This window comes from Coregonus clupeaformis, chromosome 5 (assembly GCF_020615455.1).
Source record: "Coregonus clupeaformis isolate EN_2021a chromosome 5, ASM2061545v1, whole genome shotgun sequence".
NCBI classification, from domain to species: Eukaryota; Metazoa; Chordata; class Actinopteri; order Salmoniformes; family Salmonidae; genus Coregonus; species Coregonus clupeaformis.
This window is the reverse complement of record NC_059196.1, coordinates 2,320,001-2,341,934: the sequence shown is the minus strand read 5'-3', so window position 1 is coordinate 2,341,934 and position 21,934 is coordinate 2,320,001. Positions and strand designations below refer to the sequence as shown.

Below are 21,934 nucleotides of genomic sequence, written 5' to 3'. Positions count from 1 at the left end.
GTAACCCAGGATGAGGGGTTGGCCTGGAGAGGGGAGCAGGTGAAACTGGATAGTTTCTTGATGGTTTCCCGGACAGACCCATCAAGACCGGGGCCGTGACATGAGTGACCGATCCGAGTAAGTGTCCGTCCAGTGCCCGGGCAGGAATAGGAGGTGTCAAACGGAGGTTCTCCAGTCCCAGTTGGCGTGCCAGCTTGATGTCCATTATGTTGGCTTCAGCGCCAGAATCCACCAGAGCAGCCAGGGTGTGAGTAGAGTCAGAGAGGCGGAGGTGAACTTGCAGCAAGGGTTTGCGGTCGGAGGACTGGATGGTCATTGAGCTCAACCGGACTCCCCCTATGCCCGGTGAGCTTCGGCCTTTAAAAGGGCAGGTTACCACACGATGTCCATCACCTCCACAATAGAGGCAGAGGTTTGAGGTGAAGCGGCGCTGGCGCTCTGCAGGAGTGAGAGAGGCTCGCCCAATCTCCATAGGCTCAGACTGATCAAGCTGACTTGGGTGAGTGGCAGTAGCTGACAGGAGCCCAGTCGGATCTCTCCGAATGCCGGTAGTTGGTGGACCTTGGCGCCCTCTCACGACGACGGGTCTGTATCCTTCTGTCGATCCGGACAGTCAGTGCGATGGCTTCATCAAGAGTGGAAGGCAGTTCATGGGAGACCAACTCGTCCTTGATATAGTCAGCCAAGCTATGGAAGAACGCGTCCACCAACGATGGTGTGTTCCAAGAACTTCGTCTTGCCAGGGTTCGGAAGTCGATGGAATGGTCTGCGACTGTACGTCTGCCTTGTCGAATACTGAACAGTTCACGAGATGCCTCTGCGGTTGGTGAATCCAGGTCAAACACCTTCAGCATCTCCTCAGCAAACAGGTCGAAGGTTGCACATGCGGGGGTTTGACGTTCGAACTCTGCTGTTCCCCAGAGTCGAGCTCGGCCCGTCAGGTGAGTGATGGCATACCCGACCCTAGCCCCCCTCCGTGGCGAAGGTCCTTGGCTGCAAGGAGAACTGAAGTCGGCAGCTAGTCAGGAATGGCCGGACCTGGGTAGAATCGCCGTTGAACCGCTCGGGGTTTCCAATCTTGGGTTCCGGGGCAGCGGCTGAAATGACCGGGGCAGGTGACTCGGAGGCAGGGCTGGTGGGCAGACTGGCTGGGGTAAGGTTGGTGAGGAGTTGAATGATCCTGGCGAGTTGTTGTTGCTGCTGCTGGGACTGCTGCTGGTGCTGCTGGAACTGCTGATGCTGTTGGTGGCCGACCTGAAGCAGAGAGGTGATGTCGCCGCTCATGCGGCCTAGCTCTCTCTCAGTGTGTTCCAGGCGTAGCATGGCGGTGGGTTGCTCAGGTTCTTCGGTTTCCATGTCGGGGGAAGTGTGCGCTGAGTCCATGATGGTCAGATCGTACTGTCACGGTTCAGACAGACGACAAGAGGACCACAATTAGGCGTACACACCAGAAAGTTTATTAAAACTTAAGGGAGAAGGGAAGTAGGGAGTGAGTGAAGGCTCCAGGGGTTATCCCGTCCAATGTGCTGGGTCTGTGCCCCCCCCCAGTGGCAGCGGTGCGTCCGATGACGCCGGTGGTTGGTGGTCCAGAAGTCCTGGGGGAGGAAACACAGACACAACGGGGCGGATGAAACAAGGCAGAAGTACAGTTCAAGGGAAATCCAAATACGTTGTAGCAAGGCAGAAGGCTGGTCAGAGTTACCGGGGTCGAAGAGTAGTCAGGAGTCGTAATGGCAGAAAGCAGGTCTGGTTTTCCTGGGGCAGAAGAGTATCCAAGAATCAGGCAGGTCCGGGGTCACAAAACAAGGGTGAGCCAGAAGCGCGAGCACACAGGTTCCCGGGTGTGAGCTTTGCAGACGATCTGACAAAGGAGAGCTGAGAGACGGGACTTTAAATACTGGGAGAGGTTAGTGGGTAATGCAGCGCAGCTGGCAGAGTAATTAGAGCCGAGCAGAGCAGGGACAGGTGGAGCTCGTTAGGCTGAGTAGAGAGAGAGAGATGAGCAGAGTGGAAGATAGTGGAAACACATTAAGGTGGTAACCCGGTGGAGTGAGAGGGCTCATGACAGAAACGTACTGTACGTGCATGTACTATGTGTATTCTTCTGATTAGCGGTGATGATAGAAATCTCCATCCCAAGATAAGACATCTCAGGAAATTAGTACACAGGCTGTAAACAGGAGACTGGCCGTTGCAGGTATCACTGTAACTTCAGTCCACAGGGCAAACTTCTTCACCTTTTCACTTGTTAGGACTCATTGAAATGTAGCCCTAATAACCTTTTTTATCCATGTTTGCTATTTCATGAACAAAGTCAGATGTGTTTTGATGCCTACATACTTTGTTGTTCGACAGGGGAAGAACTGTGCGCTAATGGCACATCTTTGTCTTGATCTAGGATGTTATCTTTGAACATATCTTTAATCCCTCAGGATTACAGATATCTCTGTCTAACCTGTGTCTTCAGATGCTATTAGATCAGATGTGTGTCAGACGTGAGCCAAATCCTTGAAATGGCTTAACTGTAATGACTCTAGATCAGTTTGTCTCTATTGCTGCTGCTTTGTTTCACTAAAATATGTAATTGACAGAGCTGAGGCAAGGCAGGCCTCACCAGCTCCGTAGTTCATAGTAAACAGAGGGTTTAAAACTGATTTAGCTAAGAGGCTGCCACAGTCTATATAGGCAGAGCCGTTTACCTGTATATCTCAAACATACTCTACATCTCTTTGGCTCTGTGTATAGGTTACTGTATGTCAAATCATTGGAATAGCAAGTATTATATTCCCATTAGCCCATATACATCTCTGACAATGATAGATCTGATATGTATTTCATACATCAATTACCAGACATGAGACGGAACACGTGGACACAGACAGAGGAGTGTTCCAGTGGAGCCGTTTGTTTTCTTTAATAAATGTACATTGTTCCAACAGAGCCATTGCACTGTGGTCAATGTAGAACTGACCCCCTCGCTGTTTCTGTTGAGTCTTCAGCTGCCATTCCTTCTCTGTGGAAGGAAAACTCAGACTAGATCTTGTTGTGTGTAGTAGTCATCAGAATTGTAGTCATGTTTGAAGTCATGGTAACATCAACAGGAAGCTTTAGTTGCTAGATAGACCCAATCGCTGTATACACAAACCACTTAGGATGCCAGATTGCGATATGACACATAACTGCACATAATTACTGTAAACAAAATGTGTCTACAACAAGTGAGAGATTGAAGTTGTGAGATCACAGGTTCTCTCTGTTATTCTAGAGGTGCCCCACTATAACCTGTTCCTCCTCTGGCCTGCAGGAGGCACTGTCAGTGGTAAGTGAAGACCAGTCCCTGTTCGAGCCTCCTTACGCTGCTGCTGCCCCTCTACCCAAGACAGACATGACTGCATCTGGCACACAGGACTACGTCCAGTCCCACAAAATTAACCCGTTACCCCCTCAGCAAGAGTGGATTAACCAGCCAGTCCGAGTCAACGTCAAGAGAGAGTATGACCACATCAATGTATCCAGGTACGTTCAGCAGTAGACACAGTCCATCGCTCTAGACTCCAGGTCTTATGCCTTGTCCCTGTATGTCTTAGTCTCTGCTGATTAGAGTTGATGTTCCCTAGATTAGTCTAGATTCAAAAGGACAGTGGATCATAACAATTGCTTGTGCACGGTTAGATAAGATTTTTGGCCACCTTCTGCAGTAAGTGAGCTGCTCATCTACCACTCACTCACCTGACACTTAAATTCCATTGGACTATCTCTAGCTCTGCTCCATTGTCCCTGTGGTTGGTCTATATTTCAAACCATTTTCATCTCACTTTATTACATGCTTAGAGCCAATATAAAAATGTCTTGTCTCTCCCTGACACACACTGTGTGTCTGTGCAGTAGGGAGTCCCCAGTGGACTGCAGTGTGGGGGGTAAATGCAATAAGCTGGTGGGGGGCAATGACACATCTCAGATGAGTTACGGAAGCTACATGGACGAGAAGAACGTTCCGCCCCCCAACATGACTACCAATGAGAGGAGAGTCATCGTCCCCGCAGGTAACAATGACTTCTATGATACAAACCACGTGGTATATCTTTATAATTAACAAAAATTCCATATTGTTTTTATTTGTTTTCTCATGTTATTAATTGCTCATAAACTAGACCTAGAAGTAATATGACTCTCCATTCCAGGCTGTGAGAAAGGTTTATTTCTCAGTCGTTTTTCTTCACAGTCAGATAGAGGGCCTATAAACATGCTCTCAATTGGCATACATTGTCTGATGTCGTAGAAATATTTTTATTAGCCCCGGATCTATTTAGCTGGGTCACGGGTGAAGGCTCTTTGATGCTTTTGTTAGTAATGTTTTAGCATGACTAAACACATGTCACGCCCTGACTCAGGGGACTCTTATATGTTGAGTCAGGGTGTGAATGTTCTATGTTGTGTTTTCTATGTTTTCATTCTAGGATTGTATGTCTATGTTTGACCGGGTTTGATTCCCAATCAGAGACAGCTGTCGCTCGTTGTCTCTGATTGGGGATCATACTTAGGCAGCCTGTTGGCATGCATTAGTTGTGGGATCTTGTTCCGTGTGTAGGCTTGTTTTGTGTTCAGCCTTAGGACTTCACGTTTGGTTTGGTTTGGTTTGGTTTGGATTGTTGTTTTGTTGTATGTTTATCGGTGAAATAAACATGTACGCATTTCACGCTGCGCCTTGGTCTAACCTGTCCTTAAACGAACGTGACAGAAGATCCCACCAAACACGGACCAAGCAGCGTGCCCAGGAGGACCGAACACCCTGGACACAGGTGGGGAAGATGTGGTCGTGGGAGGAGATATTTGTGGGGAAAGGACCCAGGGCGAAGAAGGAAGCCCAGGCAGGAGAGGAGCAACGGCAACACAGAAGCCGGCCGAGGAGGAAGCCCGAGAAGTAGCCCCAATAAAAAAAATTTGGGGGCTAAAGGGGTGGTCGGGGAGCGAGAGAGAAGAGCCCCGACCACTGTACCCGGTGGGTTTCCAGATTGAGTCCCTACGACCATGGGAAGAAGAGTGGGAACAGTAACATACTGAGGAGTCGGAGGATGACGACGACGATGAGTTTCTGTTCCCTAACTCGTGGGGGCTCCCGGAGGAGTCCTCACTGGAGGAGGAGTGCCGAGAGAGAGAGAAAGATCGGATCTGCAGGGTAAGAGAGGAGGCCACCATATTACGGGGGCTGATAGATAGAATAGAGCGGGAAAGATCAATTCAAGAGGAGGCACTGCAGGAGGCTCGTAGGGAAAAGGAGGAAGTAGAGGCACGGAGAGAGGAGCTGGTTAGGCAACTTAAGGAGCGGGGGTTAATAAAGGAACCCAGGTATGCGGAGATACGCACTGTGTCACCAGTGAACCTTCCCAGTCCTGCTCCTCGCACCAGACCTGTGGTGCGTGTCTCCAGTCCGGCCCGGCCCGTTCCTGCTCCTCGCACCAAGCCAGTGGTGCGTGTCTCCAGTCCGGCCCGGCCCGTTCCTGCTCCTCGCACCAGACCTGTGGTGCGTGTCTCCAGTCCGGCCTGGCCCGTTCCTGCTCCTCGCACCAGACCAGTGGTGCGTGTCCCCAGTCCGGCCCGGCCCGTGCCTGCTCCCCGCACCAAGCCAGTGGTGCGTGTCTCCAGTCCGGCCCGGCCCGTTCCTGCTCCTCGCACCAGACCAGTGGTGCGTGTTCCCAGTTCAGACCGGCCCGTGCCTGCTCCCCGCACCAAGCCAGTGGTGCGTGTCGCCAGTCCGGCCCGGCCCGTACCTCCTCCCCGCACCAAGCCAGTGGTGCGTGTTTCCAGTCCGGCCCGGCCTGATCCTGCTCCTCGCACCAAGCCAGTGGTGCGTGTCGCCAGTCCGGCCCGGCCTGTCCCTGCTCCCCGCACCAAGCCAGTGGTGCGTGTCGCCAGCCCGGTACGACCCGTACCTGCTCCCCGCACCAAGCCAGTGGTGCGTGTTCCGAGTCCGGCCCGGCCTGTTCCTGCTCCTCGCACCAAGCCAGTGGTGCGTGTTCCCAGTCCGGCCCGGCCTGTTCCTGCTCCTCACACCAAGCCAGTGGTGCGTGTCGCCAATCCGGCCCGGCCCGTTCCTGCTCCTCGCACCAAGCCAGTGGTGCGTGTTCCCAGTCCGGCATGACCTGTTCCTGCTACTCGCACCAAGCCAGTGGTGCGTGTCTCCAGTCCGGCCCGGCCCGTTCCTGCTCCTTGCACCAGACCAGTGGTGCGTGTTTCCAGTCCGGCCCGGCCTGTTCCTGCTCCTCGCACCAAGCCAGTGGTGCGTGTTGCCAGTCCGGCCCGGCCTGTTCCTGCTCCCCGCACCAAGCCAGTGGTGCGTGTCGCCAGCCCGGTGGGATCTTGTTCCGTGTGTAGGCTTGTTTTGTGTTCAGCCTTAGGACTTCACGTTTGGTTTGGTTTGTTGTTTTGTTGTATGTTTATCGGTGAAATAAACATGTACGCATTTCACACTGTGCCTTGGTCTGACCCGTCCTTAAACGAACGTGACAACACATAATGGCAACAGAGGTCTGTTCAGTCAAAGAGCTCTTTACATTAGCTAATTCACATATTACAGAGTATTATTTATGAGGGATAAATGCTTTGGGAAACATTCTCTCTCTGTCAGTCTTGGAAGAGATGTACAGTGAGGGAAGGAAGTATTTGATCCCCTGCTGATTTTGTACGTTTGCCCACTGACAAAGAAATGATCAGTCTATAATTTTTATGGTAGGTTTATTTGATCAGTGAGAGACAGAATAACAACAACAAAATCCAGAAAAACGCATGTCAAAAATGTTATAAATTGATTTGCATTTTAATGAGGGAAATAAGTATTTGACCCCTCTGCAAAACATTACTTACTACTTGGTGGCAAAACCCTTGTTGACAATCACATAGGTCAGACGTTTCTTGTAGTTGGCCACCAGGTTTGCACACATGTCAGGAGGGATTTTGTCCCACTCCTCTTTGCAGATTTTCTCCAAGTCATTAAGGTTTCGAGGCTGACGTTTGGCAACTCGAACCTTCAGCTCCCTCCACAGATTTTCTATGGGATTAAGGTCTGGAGACTGGCTAGGCCACTCCAGGACCTTAATGTGCTTCTTCTTGAGCCACTCCTTTGTTGCCTTGGCCGTGTGTTTTGGGTCATTGTCATGCTGGAATACCCATCCACGACCCATTTTCAATGCCCTGGCTGAGGGAAGGAGGTTCTCACCCAAGATTTGACGGTACATGGCCCTGTCCATCGTCCCTTTGATGCGGTGAAGTTGTCCTGTCCCCTTAGCAGAAAAACACCCCCAAAGCATAATGTTTCCACCTCCATGTTCGACGGTGGGGATGGTGTTCTTGGGGTCATAGGCAGCATTCCTCCTCCTCCAAACACGGCGAGTTGAGTTGATGCCAAAGAGCTCCAATTTGGTCTCATCTTACAACAACACTTTCACCCAGTTCTCCTCTGAATCATTCAGATGTTCATTGGCAAACTTCAGACGGCCCTGTATATGTGCTTTCTTGAGCAGGGGGACCTTGCGGGCGCTGCAGGATTTCAGTCCTTCACGGCGTAGTGTGTTACCAATTGTTTTCTTGGTGACTTTGGTCCCAGCTGCCTTGAGATCATTGACAAGATCCTCCCGTGTAGTTCTGTGCTGATTACTCACCGTTCTCATGATCATTGCAACTCCACGAGGTGAGATCTTGCATGGAGCCCCAGGCCAAGGGAGATGACAGTTATTTTGTGTTTCTTCCATTTGCGAATAATCGCACCAACTGTTGTCACCTTCTCACCAAGCTGCTTGGCGATGGTCTTGTAGCCCAGTCCAGCCTTGTGTAGGTCTACAATCTTGTCCCTGACATCCTTGGAGAGCTCTTTGGTCTTGGACATGGTGGAGAGTTTGGAATCTGATTGATTGATTGCTTCTGTGGACAGGTGTCTTTTATACAGGTAACAAACTGAGATTAGGAGCACTCCCTTTAAGAGTGTGCTCCTAATCTCAGCTCGTTACCTGTATAAAAGACACCTGGGAGCCAGAAATCAAATAGTCAAATACTTATTTCCCTCATTAAAATGCAAATCAATTTATAACATTTTTGACATGCGTTTTTCTGGATTTTTTTGTTGTTATTCTGTCTCTCACTGTTCCAATAAACCTACAATAAAAATTATAGACTGATCAATTCTTTGTCAGTTGGAAAACGTACAAAATCAGCAGGGGATCAAATACTTTTTTCCCTCACTGTATGGTACATCAGATATACTGTAGAATAGATGTAGGCATACGATTTGACTCCATCATATTATTACATAGGCTACACAATCTGGGAAAGGATGGATCACATAAATGAATTGAAAGATGGATGAATGAATAGCTAGATAAATAAACAAGTGAAAATAATGGATAAATAAATGAGCCATACTCTGGAAATAATTATGAGACCAAAATTTGAATTGCATTCTCAATCACTGTGAAAAGAGTAGATTGTCCAGTGCTGTTTACGCTACCTCTGTCCCCTTGCCTTCCTCCAGATCCATCGCTGTGGTCTCAGGATCATGTCCGCCAGTGGCTAGAGTGGGCCATCAAGGAGTACGGCCTACTGGAGATGGACACGGCCATGTTCCAGAACACAGAGGGCAAGGAGCTGTGTAAGATGAGCAAGGACGACTTCCTCCGACTCACCACAATGTACAACGCTGAAGTCCTGCTCTCTCATCTCAATTACCTCAGGGAAAGTAAGTTCTGGCAGCCATTTGAATTGATCTATACTGAACAAAAATATAAATGCAACATGTAAAGTGTTGGTCCCATGTTTCATGAGCTAAAATAAAAGATCCCAGAAATGTTCCATACGCACAAAAAACTTATTTCTCTCAAATGTTGTGCACAAATTTGTTTACATCCCAGTTAGTGAGCACTTTACCTTTGCCAAGATAATCCATTCACCTGACAGGTGTGGCATATTAAGAAGATGATTAAATAGCATGATCATTACACAGGTGCACCTTGTGCTGGGGACAATAAAAGGCCACTCTAAAATGTGAAGTTTTGTCACACAACACAATGCCATGGATTGTCTCAAGTTTTGAGGGAGCATGCAATTGGCATGCTGACTGCAGGCATGTCCACCAGAGCTGTTGCCAGAGAATTGAATGTTAATTTCTCTACCATATGCCGCCTCCAATGTCATTTTAGAGAATTTGGCAGTACGTCCAACCAGCTTCACAACCGCAGACCACATGTAAGGTGTCGTGTGGGCGAGCGGTTTGCTGATGTCAACGTTGTGAACAGACTGCCCCATGGTGGTGGTGGGATTATGGTATGGGCAGGCATAAACTACGGACAATGAACACAATTGCATTTTATCGATGGCAATTTAAATGCACAGAGATACCGTGACGAGATCCTGAGGCCCATTGTTGTGCCATTCATCCGCTGCCATCACCTCATGTTTCACCATGATAATGCACAGCCCCATGTCGCAAGGATCTGTATACAATTCCTGAAAGCTGAAAATGTCACAGTTCTTCCATGGCCTGCATACTCACCAGACATGTCACCCAGTGAGCATATTTGGGATGCTCTGGATTGACGTGTATGACAGCGTGTTCCAGGACCCGCCAATATCCAGCAACTTCACACAGCCATTGAATAGGAGTCGGAAAACATTCCACAGGCCACAATCAACAGCCTGATCAACTCTATGCGAAGGAGATGTGTCGCGTTGCATGAGGCAAATGGTGGTCACACCAGATACTGACTGGTTTTCTGATCCACGCCCCCTACCTTTTTTTAAAGGTATCTATCTGTGACCAACAGATGCATACCTTTATTCCCAGTCATATAAAATCCATAGATTAAATGAACTGATTTCCTTATATGAACTCTAACTCAGTAAACTTTGAAATTGTTGCATGTTGCGTTTATATTTTTGTTCAGTGTATGTCTGATGGATCACAGAGGTGTAGGACTCTAGTTTCTCAGTGATCTTTATTCTCAATGTGGTAACAAACAGTGACAAGGTGACAAAACAGAAATTCTCTGTCTCTTCCATTAGCCAGTTTGTACTGCAGTCTCACATTGACCTACTGTACATCCAGTCTCGTTCACCCGGCTATGTGAGAATGCCAGAAAACGCGGTATACCCGTTTGTAATGTTTTACATAGGTATTTTTACTGGATTGGTTTTTCATAAAGAGTAGAGGAGGCTTAAATAGCACAGATATTTCAGTCTCTGTTTCTCAGTGCATCGCCCCTGTTTTTGGATGTGAACTGAGGGTAAGAATGCCAAACCAAGGGAAATAACATGACTCACTGTGTTTTGTCACCATAGTCTTCATTTTACAGTCGCCAGACAATGATACAGCCTTACTGGAAACCTGGACCCCATTTCTCCAAAATGGCCGCCCTGCAGGCCATGGCACATACAGCTATTGCAGCCATGAGGACTTAAGAGTTTTTCCCCTGTAGATAACCATCATCTCTGGACTGTAACCCACTCTGCCTCCACTTAGGAGTGCCTTATTCCACATAGGCCACAGTAAGATGAAGCCCATGTGCATTGCCTCAGGAATCACATGAGCGAGTGAGATCTATGTGTTCAGCAGAGCACAGGAAGTTTATCTGTAATATACAATGGAGGCAGCTTTGCTGATTCATTGGAAGGCCTTTTGTATATTACGGGCTCGCATGTTTTGGCAGCGAGACACGGCTGTAAAGAAACAAGGTTTCTCTACACCAATATGCAAATGCCATCTATAAGCAACATATCAGGAGGACAGGCAGCATCTGGCATCGCGTACAGATCACCTGGACTGTGTACCATTCTGTGCTCTGCTGTATAGTTCAGGTTTTATAGTCATCCACTGTATTGTATGGAGTTGGTGGATGGCCATCACAAAACATACTAAGCCATAATGTTGGAGGCCATCCATAAAATCAGTTATTTCAGTAAACCAGTAAATATTTCCATGGATATCTCACCCTCTATGTATGACGGTTATCCTCTGCTGTTTGTACTGTACTGCAAGAATAGCAGCTGCGGCTACAAAACGTCATGACATGGAGCTGGATGGAGCCCCTAATGGTTTACTAATTTTAAAGTTTCTCTTAAAAATTGTGATGTAATGGGATCTTTATTCCGTGAGTGTCAACAGTTTTCTCTGTGCTGTGCGTGGCGTCTGGGCCCAGAGAATGGGGATGACTGCCGTGAGTATAACAGCCACATTGTGTTACAATGCAGGATGGACTGGAGTCTCTGTGTGTCTGATTGACCACGGCCGGGCCCTCTCTGCAGAGCAGTTTTCATTAGAAACGATTGCCGCGGGACTTAGCCTGGCTTAGGCGTGCTGCACTGCGGCTCTCCCCCCGCCACAATTCTTTTGATTTAGTTGTTGTGTGTTTTGGAAACAGAAGAGATGTTTTGGAATCCTCCGTTCGGCCATTGAAATTGCTTTGGACCCCTTCCCAAGCGAGGAGACAAATGCTCTCTCCTCGTCCCGTGCCTGGCTGATCAGTGGCAGGCCTTTTGAGAAATGAGCAATGCTAGGGCGTATATTGACACGGGGCGGTGAGCTCGGGTTGAGGTGGGAGGAACTGTGTTAGTAAAGGCACGACGTCGGAAGAGGGTGGGGAGATTCCAGGGTTTATCCTGACCTCATGGCAGCAGATTTGAAACTGAAGCCGATCTCTTCCCCCCTGCAGCACAAACAAATACAATCACAGACAAGTAGCTAGCCCGTCCAGAACGCAGACCTCTGGCTTCACTCATGAGGAGAGCTGGAGCGGGGCCGAGCTCTCGGTTTAGACTCAGACACACATATACAAGGAGAGGGAGAGGCAGGCCCTGGAAGTATTTAGTGATTACAGGCCATCTGATGCCTCACCCTCTCCCATCCTCCCCCATCCACTCTCCTCCCAACCCGACGACGGTCCGTCCTCGACGAGCTGGAATCATTTCATACACATATGTGTACACCATGTGTGTTACTTTGGGGTCTGTTTATTGAAACTATGATTAACATTCTTCAGTGTCATTAAGCTTGTTCATTGTAGACCAGAGCAGGGCAGGGACATTTCCCCTCCCTGCGGCTATATGCTAACATGCTGACCACACCGCGTGCGTCCGTGTGTGCCATCGCGCGCATGTTGATTTTGTCTGTGATCAGGACACGCAGGTTGAAATATCAAACAAACTCTGAACCAACTATATTAATTTGGGGACAGGTCGAAAAGCATTAAACATTTATGGCAATTTAGCTAGTTAGCTTACTGTTGCTAGCTAATTTGTCCTGGGATATAAACATTGTGTTGTTATTCTACCTGAAATGCACAAGGTCCTCTACTCTGACAATTAATTCACAGATGAAAGGGTAAACCGAGTTCATTTCTAGTAATCTATCCTCCTTCAGGCTTCTTCTTCTTCTTTGGACTTTAGATGGTGGTTGGCAACCAACTTTAAGGTGCATTACCACACCAACTGGACTGGAGTGTGGACCTCAGTTCTTCTTTCAATCACCCACGTGGGTATATGTTCCTAAAAACCAATGAGGAGATGGGAGAGGTGGGACTTGCAGCGGGTCAAGCGTCACAAATAGAACCAAGTTCTATTTTAGCGCCTGGCTACGCAGACGCTCGTTGACACGCGCGAGCAGTGTGGGTGCAATGATTAAATAACATGTGGTCAGCATGTAACAGTAACAGCACACGCCTGTCTGATTACTCTTAGTCATACACAGAGAGGAATATCATAAATGCAGATGCCAGCAAGACATTCTGCACATACCTGAATCTCTGTCTCCTGCTGCGAACAGTAATAAGGGTGGTTGCCTGTGCATTATTTTGGCCCCATTTTTGGTCACTTATCCAGATTTTTATATGTGATGGCCGCCCTTTCTGCAATGTGCTTTCAATTTGGGGCGCAATTTGAGAATTTGTTCAAATTAGTCTGTCAGGGAGGGACTGTGGACTGTTTGCTTTATTTCACCCATGTAGGTCGGTTTGATACCACATGTGCTGGAACGAACCAAGCACAGCACAGTGAAACCTCCAACAAGGAGAGACTGTATCCTCAGACACAGAGACAGGAGAAATAGAGAAAAAAAGAGTGGGAGTTTTTATTGAAGTGCGTGGAAGTGGCCTGAAGTGGCTTTGATTGAATGCCATAGGAGAATAGCTGCATTGCTTTCTTTCCCAGCTGTCCCTGCTCTGGTCTGCTCTGTGTGGCTGACTGTGGCTGGATGGATTTACAGGAGGGAGTGGAGAAAGTGATAAGTCTGGGCTCCCAGCCTCCCAGGCTGCCTCTGCTCCTGATCCTACTGCTGCTGGTGCAGCCCGCTCCAGAGTGGGGAAACTCTCAAGCCCTCAATAGTTTATGCAGACCATAAACATCTGGGCTGAAGGCTGCAGAGGAAAAGGCGGTCTGGAGTTCTTTCCTTCGCCGCCAGTCTCTCTCTCTCTCTCTCTCTCTCTCTCTCTCTCTCTCTCTCTTCTTTAGGTTTTTATGGAGGTCTCCCTGCATTAGTTATTTCTATTAGCAGATTAGCACTGCAGTGTAGGGGCTCAGAGGCCTGGCTGCCTGCCTCTGTTGTTAGCTGTTAGGTACCATTACACAGCACCTCTGGTTGGTTTGGATTGGTCATGGAACTGGGCTAATGTAGTCTAGTGACTGGGGTCTCCTAGGTCTCCTTTTAAGGGGCACTGGTCTCACCGCCCGTGTGGGTGCCCCTCAGTTTGTTGATGGAGAGAAGGGTATGTACATGTTTGAGGGGGTAGTATAGATTTTAGCTTGGTAGGATCAACAACAGGCCAGGGCTCAGCAAAGGTCAATGACGTCTAACCATCTCACAGGGATGTCTGTCAATATTATGGTGTGTCAAGATGGAGGATGGAGGGGCAGGGGGCATTTTAAAGAGTCATCATTCATAGAAAAGAAAGAAAAGAAAACAGTGCTTTGGAGGTATTATGTAATAGAAGAACAGACTCTGGGCAGATGTAGCTCGGTTGGAGGAGGCTGAACATTAGCCAGTCATCCCACTGTGCAGTCAGATTACTGGGAAGTGTTTGTTTTTCGAGGGGGAAGAGCGCGTCCAAATAAATAGGCGGTGTGACCAAGCCTCCCTCGCTCAAAGTGTTGGCGTTCCCCATTTCTCTCTCTCTCTCTCTCTCTCTCTCTCTCTCTCTCTCTCTCTCTGTCACGATCGTCGAAAGGAGGAGACCAAAGCGCAGCGTGTTGAGCGAACATCGTAGACTTTATTTAATTAAAGAAACCACGATCAAAAAACAACAAACCAAATAGGACGAAAGTGAAGTCCAAATACTGATATACACTAACAGCAACAAGGAAACAAAACCCACAAAACCAAGGTGAAACCACACCGTATAAATATGGCTCCCAATCAGAGATAACGAGCCGACAGCTGACACTCGTTACCTCCGATTGGGAGTCATATGACTAATCAACATAAAGAACAATTAACCCAAACATAGAAATGCACAACCAGAAATCCCCAGCATAGAAATACACCCAACCAATGAAAATAAACAACCCTGGCTCAAATATCAAGGTCCGTGGAGCCAGAGTGTCACAGTACCCCCCTAAAGGTGCGACCTCCGGGCGCACCAGCATACAGTCTAGGGGAGGGTCTGGGTGGGCGTCTGTCCAGGTGGCGGCTCTGGCCCAGGTCGTGGTCCCCACCCCACCTTAGTCACTATCCGCTCCGTATCCCCCCTCCACATGACCACCCCCCAACTAAACCCCACTGGATTAAGGGGCGGCACCGGACTAAGGGGCAGCACCGGACTAAGGGGCAGCCCTGGACTAAGGGGCCGCACCGGGCTAAGGGACAGTACCTGACTAGCTGGCTCTGGCGGATCCTGGCTGGACGGCTCTGGCGGATCCTGGCTGGACGGCTCTGGCGGATCCTGGCTGGACGGCTCTGGCGGATCCTGGCTGGCGGAAGGCTCTGGCTGATCCTGTCTGGCAGAAGGCTCTGGCCGATCCTGTCTGGCAGAAGGCTCTGGCTGATCCTGTCTGGCAGAAGGCTCTGGCTGATCCTGTCTGGCAGAAGGCTCTGGCTGATCCTGTCTGGCAGAAGGCTCTGGCTGATCCTGTCTGGCAGAAGGCTCTGGCTGATCCTGTCTGGCGGAAGGCTCTGGCTGCTCCTGTCTGGCGGAAGGCTCTGGCTGATCCTGTCTGGCGGAAGGCTCTGGCTGCTCCTGTCTGGCGGAGAGCTCTAGCGGCTCCGGTCTGGCGGACGGCTCTGAAGGCTCATGGCAGACGGGCGGCTTTGCAGGCTCAGTACCGACGGGCAGCTCCTGCGGCGCTTGGCAGACGGACAGTTCAGACGGCGTTGGGCAGACGGGCAGTTCAGGCGCCCGTTGGGCAGACGGGCAGTTCAGACGGCGTTGGGCAGACGGACAGTTCAGGCCCCGTTGGGCAGACGGCAGACTCTGGCCGTCTGAGGCGCACCGTAGACTTGGTGCGGGTGGCCGGAACAGGCCGGACCGGGCTGGCGACGCGCACCGTAGTCTTGGTGCGGGTGGCAGGAACAGGCCGGGTCGGGCTGGCGCGCCACCGTAGTCTTGGTGCGGGTGGCAGGAACAGGCCGGACCGGGCTGGCGACGCGCACCGTGACTTGGTGCGGTGGCAGGAACAGGCCGGGTCGGGCTGGCGACGCGCACCGTAGTCTTGGTGCGGGTGGCAGGAACAGGCCGGACCGGGCTGGCGACGCGCACCGTAGACTTGGTGCGGGTGGCAGGAACAGGCCGGGTCGGGCTGGCGACGCGCACCGTAGTCTTGGTGCGGGTGGCCGGAACAGGCCGGACCGGGCTGGCGACGCGCACCGTAGACTTGGTGCGGGTGGCAGAACAAGCCGGGTCGGGCTGGCGACGCGCACCGTAGACTTGGTGCGGGTGGCAGGAACAGGCCGGACCGGGCTGTGGAGACGGACAGGAGGCCTGGAGTGAACAGCGGCCACCACCCGTCCTGGCTGAATGCCTACCCTCACACACTCTGTGTGAGGCATCAGCACAGGACGTACAGGGCGGTGTACCCCTGGCCTGGTGGCCTCCTGGATACTCCCCTTTTCTCCTCCGTCAGCCCCGTCGTCCATGCCGTGTGCCCCCCTAAAAATTTTCTGGGGTTGACTCACGACCCTCCGACGATGGCTCTGCTGCCGCCGTTGCTCCTCTCTCGCCAGGGCCTTGATCCTTCCCCAAGGTCCCTTGCCTCCGAGCATGTCCTCCCAGGACCACGATGTGCCCACCTGGGCCATCGCCAGCCTCTCCATCTCCTTGCCCGGCGCCTCCTCCCATGTCCAGTCTCCTTGCTCCTGGACACGCTGCTTGGTCTTTCTTTGGTGGGTTTTTCTGTCACGATCGTCGAAAGGAGGAGACCAAAGCGCAGCGTGTTGAGCGAACATCGTAGACTTTATTTAATTAAAGAAACCACGATCAAAAACAACAAACCAAATAGGGACGAAAGTGAAGTCCAAATACTGATATACACTAACAGCAACAAGGAAACAAAACCCACAAAACCAAGGTGAAACCACACCCGTATAAATATGGCTCCCAATCAGAGATACCGAGCCGACAGCTGACACTCGTTACCTCCGATTGGGAGTCATATGACTAATCAACATAAAGAACAATTAACCCAAACATAGAAATGCACAACCAGAAATCCCCAGCATAGAAATACACCCAACCAATGAAAATAAACAACCCTGGCTCAAATATCAAGGTCCGTGGAGCCAGAGTGCTCACACTCTCTCTCTCTCTCTCTCTCTCTCTCTCTCTCTCTCTCTCTCTCAGAATAGCGGTCCCAGCATTCTCTTTTTAATCTGTTTTCTCAGCAGCTCTGCCTGTCTGGGGCGGCCCCCATGTGGAACGCAGTAGGGTAGGGGTTAACCCTACACCCTTCTATCTCTCCCTCTCCCTCTCCCTCTCCCTCTCCCTCTCCCTCTCCCTCTCCCTCTCCCTCTCCCTCTCCCTCTCCCTCTCCCTCTCCCTCTCCCTCTCTTTCTACTTATTTTACTCCCCCTGAGGATGGGTCGGTATAGTGCCTGCCCCGTGCACTTACACTGAGAGTGTGGAATAATGTTTGTATGGGAAGCTGCGTTTGATTGCTGTGCAGGGACCCTACCTCAAACAATGCTTCCCCTGTTCACTAGCCCCAGGTCCAAACCAGGACCAGAGCCTTGGGGGTGGCGTGGGCTGGGGTGGAGCGGGAATGGGGTGGGGGTTAGAATATGTGTGTAGAGCCCCCCCGCCTCGCTCCACCAGCCCCCCAAAAAACAGCCCCCAGGTCTGACTTGCTGTGGGCCCTCTCATTCCCCTCCACCCTCCAAAATGAGCAAAGGCATCCTGCATTCCCAAGCTGTAGCCTATAGTGTTATTCATCTCTCCATCTCCTCCTGCCCATTCAGAAAAGCTCCTAGAGTTCCTTCCTAACCAGCAACTCCCCATAGTAGTAGTCTTGTATTAAATCTTACACTCCCCATAGCAGTTGTAGCACTGGTGTTTTCCCAGTGCATTTTTGGTCTGTTTTTCCACTCTGATTTATGCCTCGGGGTAGCTAAAATTAAGAGAGCGTTTTGGTGCCGCCTGTGTCAGCAGAGGAATGCAGAGCACAGTTCTGCTCCATAAGGTGAAATGAAAAGCTAGCCATCATGCTATTATACATAGTCTTGGTTTCTTGGACTTTAATAGTCAGGAGGTTTGTGGTGGAAATGTTGACTCAACACAGCATTCCAAGTTTAAAGGATTACATATTAAAATATTGCTAGGTCGATTTTTTATTGGGTAGAATGGATTGATTGTTTACCATGTACCATGGGCAGTTAAGTATAATTTTAAGAGGCATCTCAAATGAATGGAAATTGAGATCTACCTACAGTAATCAAGGACCTTCTTACCGCCACCTGCTGGGTGTTGGCCAGTTTTACTACTCACAGCTAACCATACTGGCTAAAAGGTTAAATAGCATAGTATAGTAATTCAAGTTATTACATTTAATGTTTCGTTATTCATTATACACTGAGTGTACAAAACATTAGGAACACATTCCTAATATTGAGTTGACTCCAATGCTTCCCACAGTTGTGTAAGGTTGGCTGAATATCCTTTGGGTGATGGACCATTCTTTATACACCATTCTTGGAAACTGTTGAGAGTGAAAAACCCAGCAGCAGCTTTGCCGTTCTTGACACACTCAAATCGGTGCGCCTGTAACCTACTACCATACCCTGTTCAAAGGCACTTCAATAATTTGTCTTGCCCATTCACCCTCTGAATGGCATACATACACAATCCATGTCTCAAATGTCTTAAGGCTTAAAAATCATTATTTAACCTGTTTCCTCCCCTTAATACATTGATTGAAGTGGATTTAACAGGTGACATCAATAAGGGATCATAGCTTTCACCTGGATTCACCTCGTCAGTCTATTTACATTTACATTTACATTTACATCATTTAGCAGACGCTTTTATCCAGAGCGACTTACAAATTGGTGCATTCAACTTACGATAGCCAGTGGGACAACCACCTTTAAAAAAAATATTTTAAAAAAAATAGGGGGTGGGGGAAGAAGGATTACTTTATACTATTCCAGGTATTCCTTAAAGAGGTAGGGTTTCAAGTGTCTCCGGAAGGTGGTGAGTGACTCCGCTGTCCTGGCGTCGTGGGGGAGCTTGTTCCACCATTGGGGTGCCAGAGCAGTGAATAGCTTTGATTGGGATGAGCGGGAACTGTGCTTTCGTAGAGGTAGGGGAGCTAGCAGGCCAGAGGTTGATGAATGTAGTGCCCTCGTTTGGGTGTAGGGTCTGATCAGAGCCTGAAGGTAAGGAGGTGCCTATGTCATGGAAAGAGCAGGTGTTCCTAATGTTTTGTACACTCAGTGTATAATGAATAATGAAACATTCAAATTAATAACTTGAATTACTATACTATACTATATAACCTATTAGCCAGTATTTGTTATTAATCTTGCCCTATGCACAGATAACTGTAAACTTTGAGATCATACAGCTCTGACCTTGTGCCCATCTGGCGTGTTGCAGGTAGCTCGTCATTATCCTACAACACTCCATCTCACATGGATCAGTCTCCACGCCCGGCTGCCAAAGAAGGTAGGACAGCATTATCTTCCAAAACCTTACTGCTAATGTTAAATATGGGCAACTGTTTTCTATTTCAGAGGTGTTTTTATAGGGGACCAGGTTTCCTGTATCGAAGAGAGCCAGGTATATGCTGGGAGAGAGAGAGAGAGAGAGAGAGAGAGAGAGAGAGAGAAATGAGAGAGAGAGAGAGAGAGCAAGAGAGAATGAGAGCGAGGTCAAGAAAGAATGTTCTCATTTAGCATGATCATTTAGCCAAAACAATAGAGCTGCGGCACGCTCCTCTCTGTCTGCCAGCCCCTCAGCGCACGACGGTCTCAGTGTGAGTGCCAGTTCCCTCTCTGCTGCAACAGCGGAGAACAGGCCCAGGTCCTGGGAACACCAGGAAGAGACGCAGCTATTGACTGGTACATCTTTTGTACAGGGGAATAATACCAGGCAGCACTACCCCAGTCTGTGCTATTCATGGCCTACCTGCACATGGGGGAAAGCGAGGGCCACCTCAGAATGGAAGGGAATTAGCAAGACAAAAGGCAACCATTTAGCTATTTAATTTTGAATTGGAAGACCCCTTGAAGTATAAAAAAGCCCATACAAACACATTGAATAACAGATTCACTACATGAAACAACAGACAGTCCCCCAAAAAAAATCTGAAGGAGGTTCTGTTCTGAAGTGTCTGTCCTATATCTGAGAGATATAAGAAAGACCAGTAAATATACAGTTGAAGTCGGAAGTTTACATACACTCAGGTTGGAGTCATTAAAACTCGTTTTTCAACACCACAAACTATAATTTTGGCAAGTCGGTTAGAACATCTACTTTGTGCATGACACAAGTAATTTTTCCAACAATTGTTTACAGACAGATTATTTCACTTATAATTCACTGTATCACAATTCCAGTGGGTCAGAAGTTTACATACACTAAGTTGACTGTGCCTTTAAACAGCATGGAAAATTCCAGAAAATGATGTCATGGCTTTAGAAGCTTCTGATAGGCTAATTGACATCATTTGAGTCAATTGGAGGCGTACCAGTGGATGTATTTCAAGGCCTACCTTCAAACTCAGAGCCTCTTTGCTTGACATCATGGGAAAATGAAAAGAAATCAGCCAAGACCTCAGACAAAAAATTGTAGACCTCCACAAGTCTGGTTCATCCCTGGGAGCAATTTCCAAACGCCTGAAAGTACCACGTTCATCTGTACAAACAATAGTACGCAAGTATAAACACCATGGGACCACGCAGCCGTCATACCGCTCAGGAAGGAGACGCGTTGTCTCCTAGAGATGAAAGTACTTTGGTGTGAAAAGTGCAAATCAATCCCATAACAACAGCAAAAGGACCTTGTGAAGATGCTGGAGGAAACCGGTACAAAAGTATCTATATCCACAGTAAAACGAGTCCTATATCGACATAACCTGAAAGGCCGCTCAGCAAGGAAGAAGCCACTGCTCCAAAACCGCCATAAAAAAGCCAGACTACGGTTTGCAACTGCACATGGGGACAAAGATCATACTTTTTGGAGAAATGTCCTCTGTTCTGATGAAACAAAAATATAACTGTTTGGCCATAATGACCATTGTTATGTTTGGAGGAAAAAGGGGGGGCTTGCAAGCCGAAGAACACCATCCCAACCGTGAAGCACGGGGGTGGCAGCATCATGCTGTGGGGTTGCTTTGCTGCAGGAGGGACTGGTGCACTTCACAAAATAGATGGCATCATGAGGAAGGAAAATTATGTGGATATATTGAAGCAACATCCTAAGACATCAGTCAGGAAGTCAAAGCTTGGTCGCAAATAGGTCTTCCAAATGGATAATGACCCCAAGGATACTTCCAAAGTTGTGGCAAATGGCTTAAGGACAACAAAGTCAAGGTATTGGAGTGACCATCACAAAGCCCTGACCTCAATCCTATAGAAAATGTGTGGGCAGAACTGAAAAAGAGTGTGCGAGCAAGGAGGCCTACAAACCTGACTCAGTTACACCAGCTCTGTCAGGAGGAATGGGCCAAAATTCACCCAACTTATTGTGGGAAGCTTGTGGAAGGCTACTCGAAATGTTTGACCCAATTTAAACAATTTAAAGGCAATGCTACCAAATACAAATTGAGTGTATGTAAACTTCTGACCCACTGGGAATGTTAGGAAAGAAATAAAAGCTGAAATAAATAATTCTCTTTGCTGTTATTCTGACATTTCACATTCTTAAAATAAAGTGGTAATCCTAACTGACCTAAAACAGGGAATTTTTACTAGGATTAAATGTCAGGAATTGTGAAAAACTGAGTTTAAATGTATTTGGCTAAGGTGTATGTAAACTTCCGACTTCAACTCTATATATTTTTTTTTTACATGTATTTAACCCCTTATTTTTGGAACTAAACAGTATAAACTTCCATTCATTTTTTCAATTGGCACCGGGGAACCTACAGCAGAGTCTTGTGAGGCCTGTGGACGTACTAGAGCAAAACAACCGACATGTACACTACCAGTCAAAAGTTTGCAAAGCTGTCATTAAGGCAAAGGGTGAATCTAAAATCTAAAATATATTTGATTTGTTTAACACTTGTTTGGTTACTACATGATTCCATATGTGTTATTTCATTGTCTTGATGTCTTCACTATTATTCTACAATGTAATAAATAGTAAAAATAAAGAAAAACCCTTGAATGAGTAGGTGTGGCCAAACTTTTGACTGGTACTGTATGTGTTCGTGAGAGTCATATTAGTGTGTAGCCCAAACTGTTCGGACGCTACAGACAGAAGTTGGCAGGTCGGCTGTACCGACTTCAGACGAGTCCCAAGACGCTACAGGC

General features: G+C 48.5%; 1 protein-coding gene across 6 annotated transcripts in view; it reads left to right on the top strand.

The window, feature by feature from the left end:
- The window catches only part of LOC121558480 (Friend leukemia integration 1 transcription factor), a 45,270-nt gene that overhangs the window by 13,298 nt on the left and 10,038 nt on the right, over positions 1-21,934 (top strand). For 4 of the 6 annotated variants that reach the window (XM_041871854.2, XM_041871867.2, XM_041871862.2 and 1 more), the window contains 4 exons: positions 3,305-3,516; positions 3,886-4,043; positions 8,522-8,725; positions 19,056-19,124. In XM_041871854.2, coding sequence (XP_041727788.2) covers positions 3,305-3,516; positions 3,886-4,043; positions 8,522-8,725; positions 19,056-19,124 — 643 coding nt within the window. The remainder of the gene's footprint in view (positions 1-3,304; positions 3,517-3,885; positions 4,044-8,521; positions 8,726-19,055; positions 19,125-21,934) is intronic. The other 2 variants (XM_041871880.2, XM_041871882.2) reach the window with 2 other exon arrangements.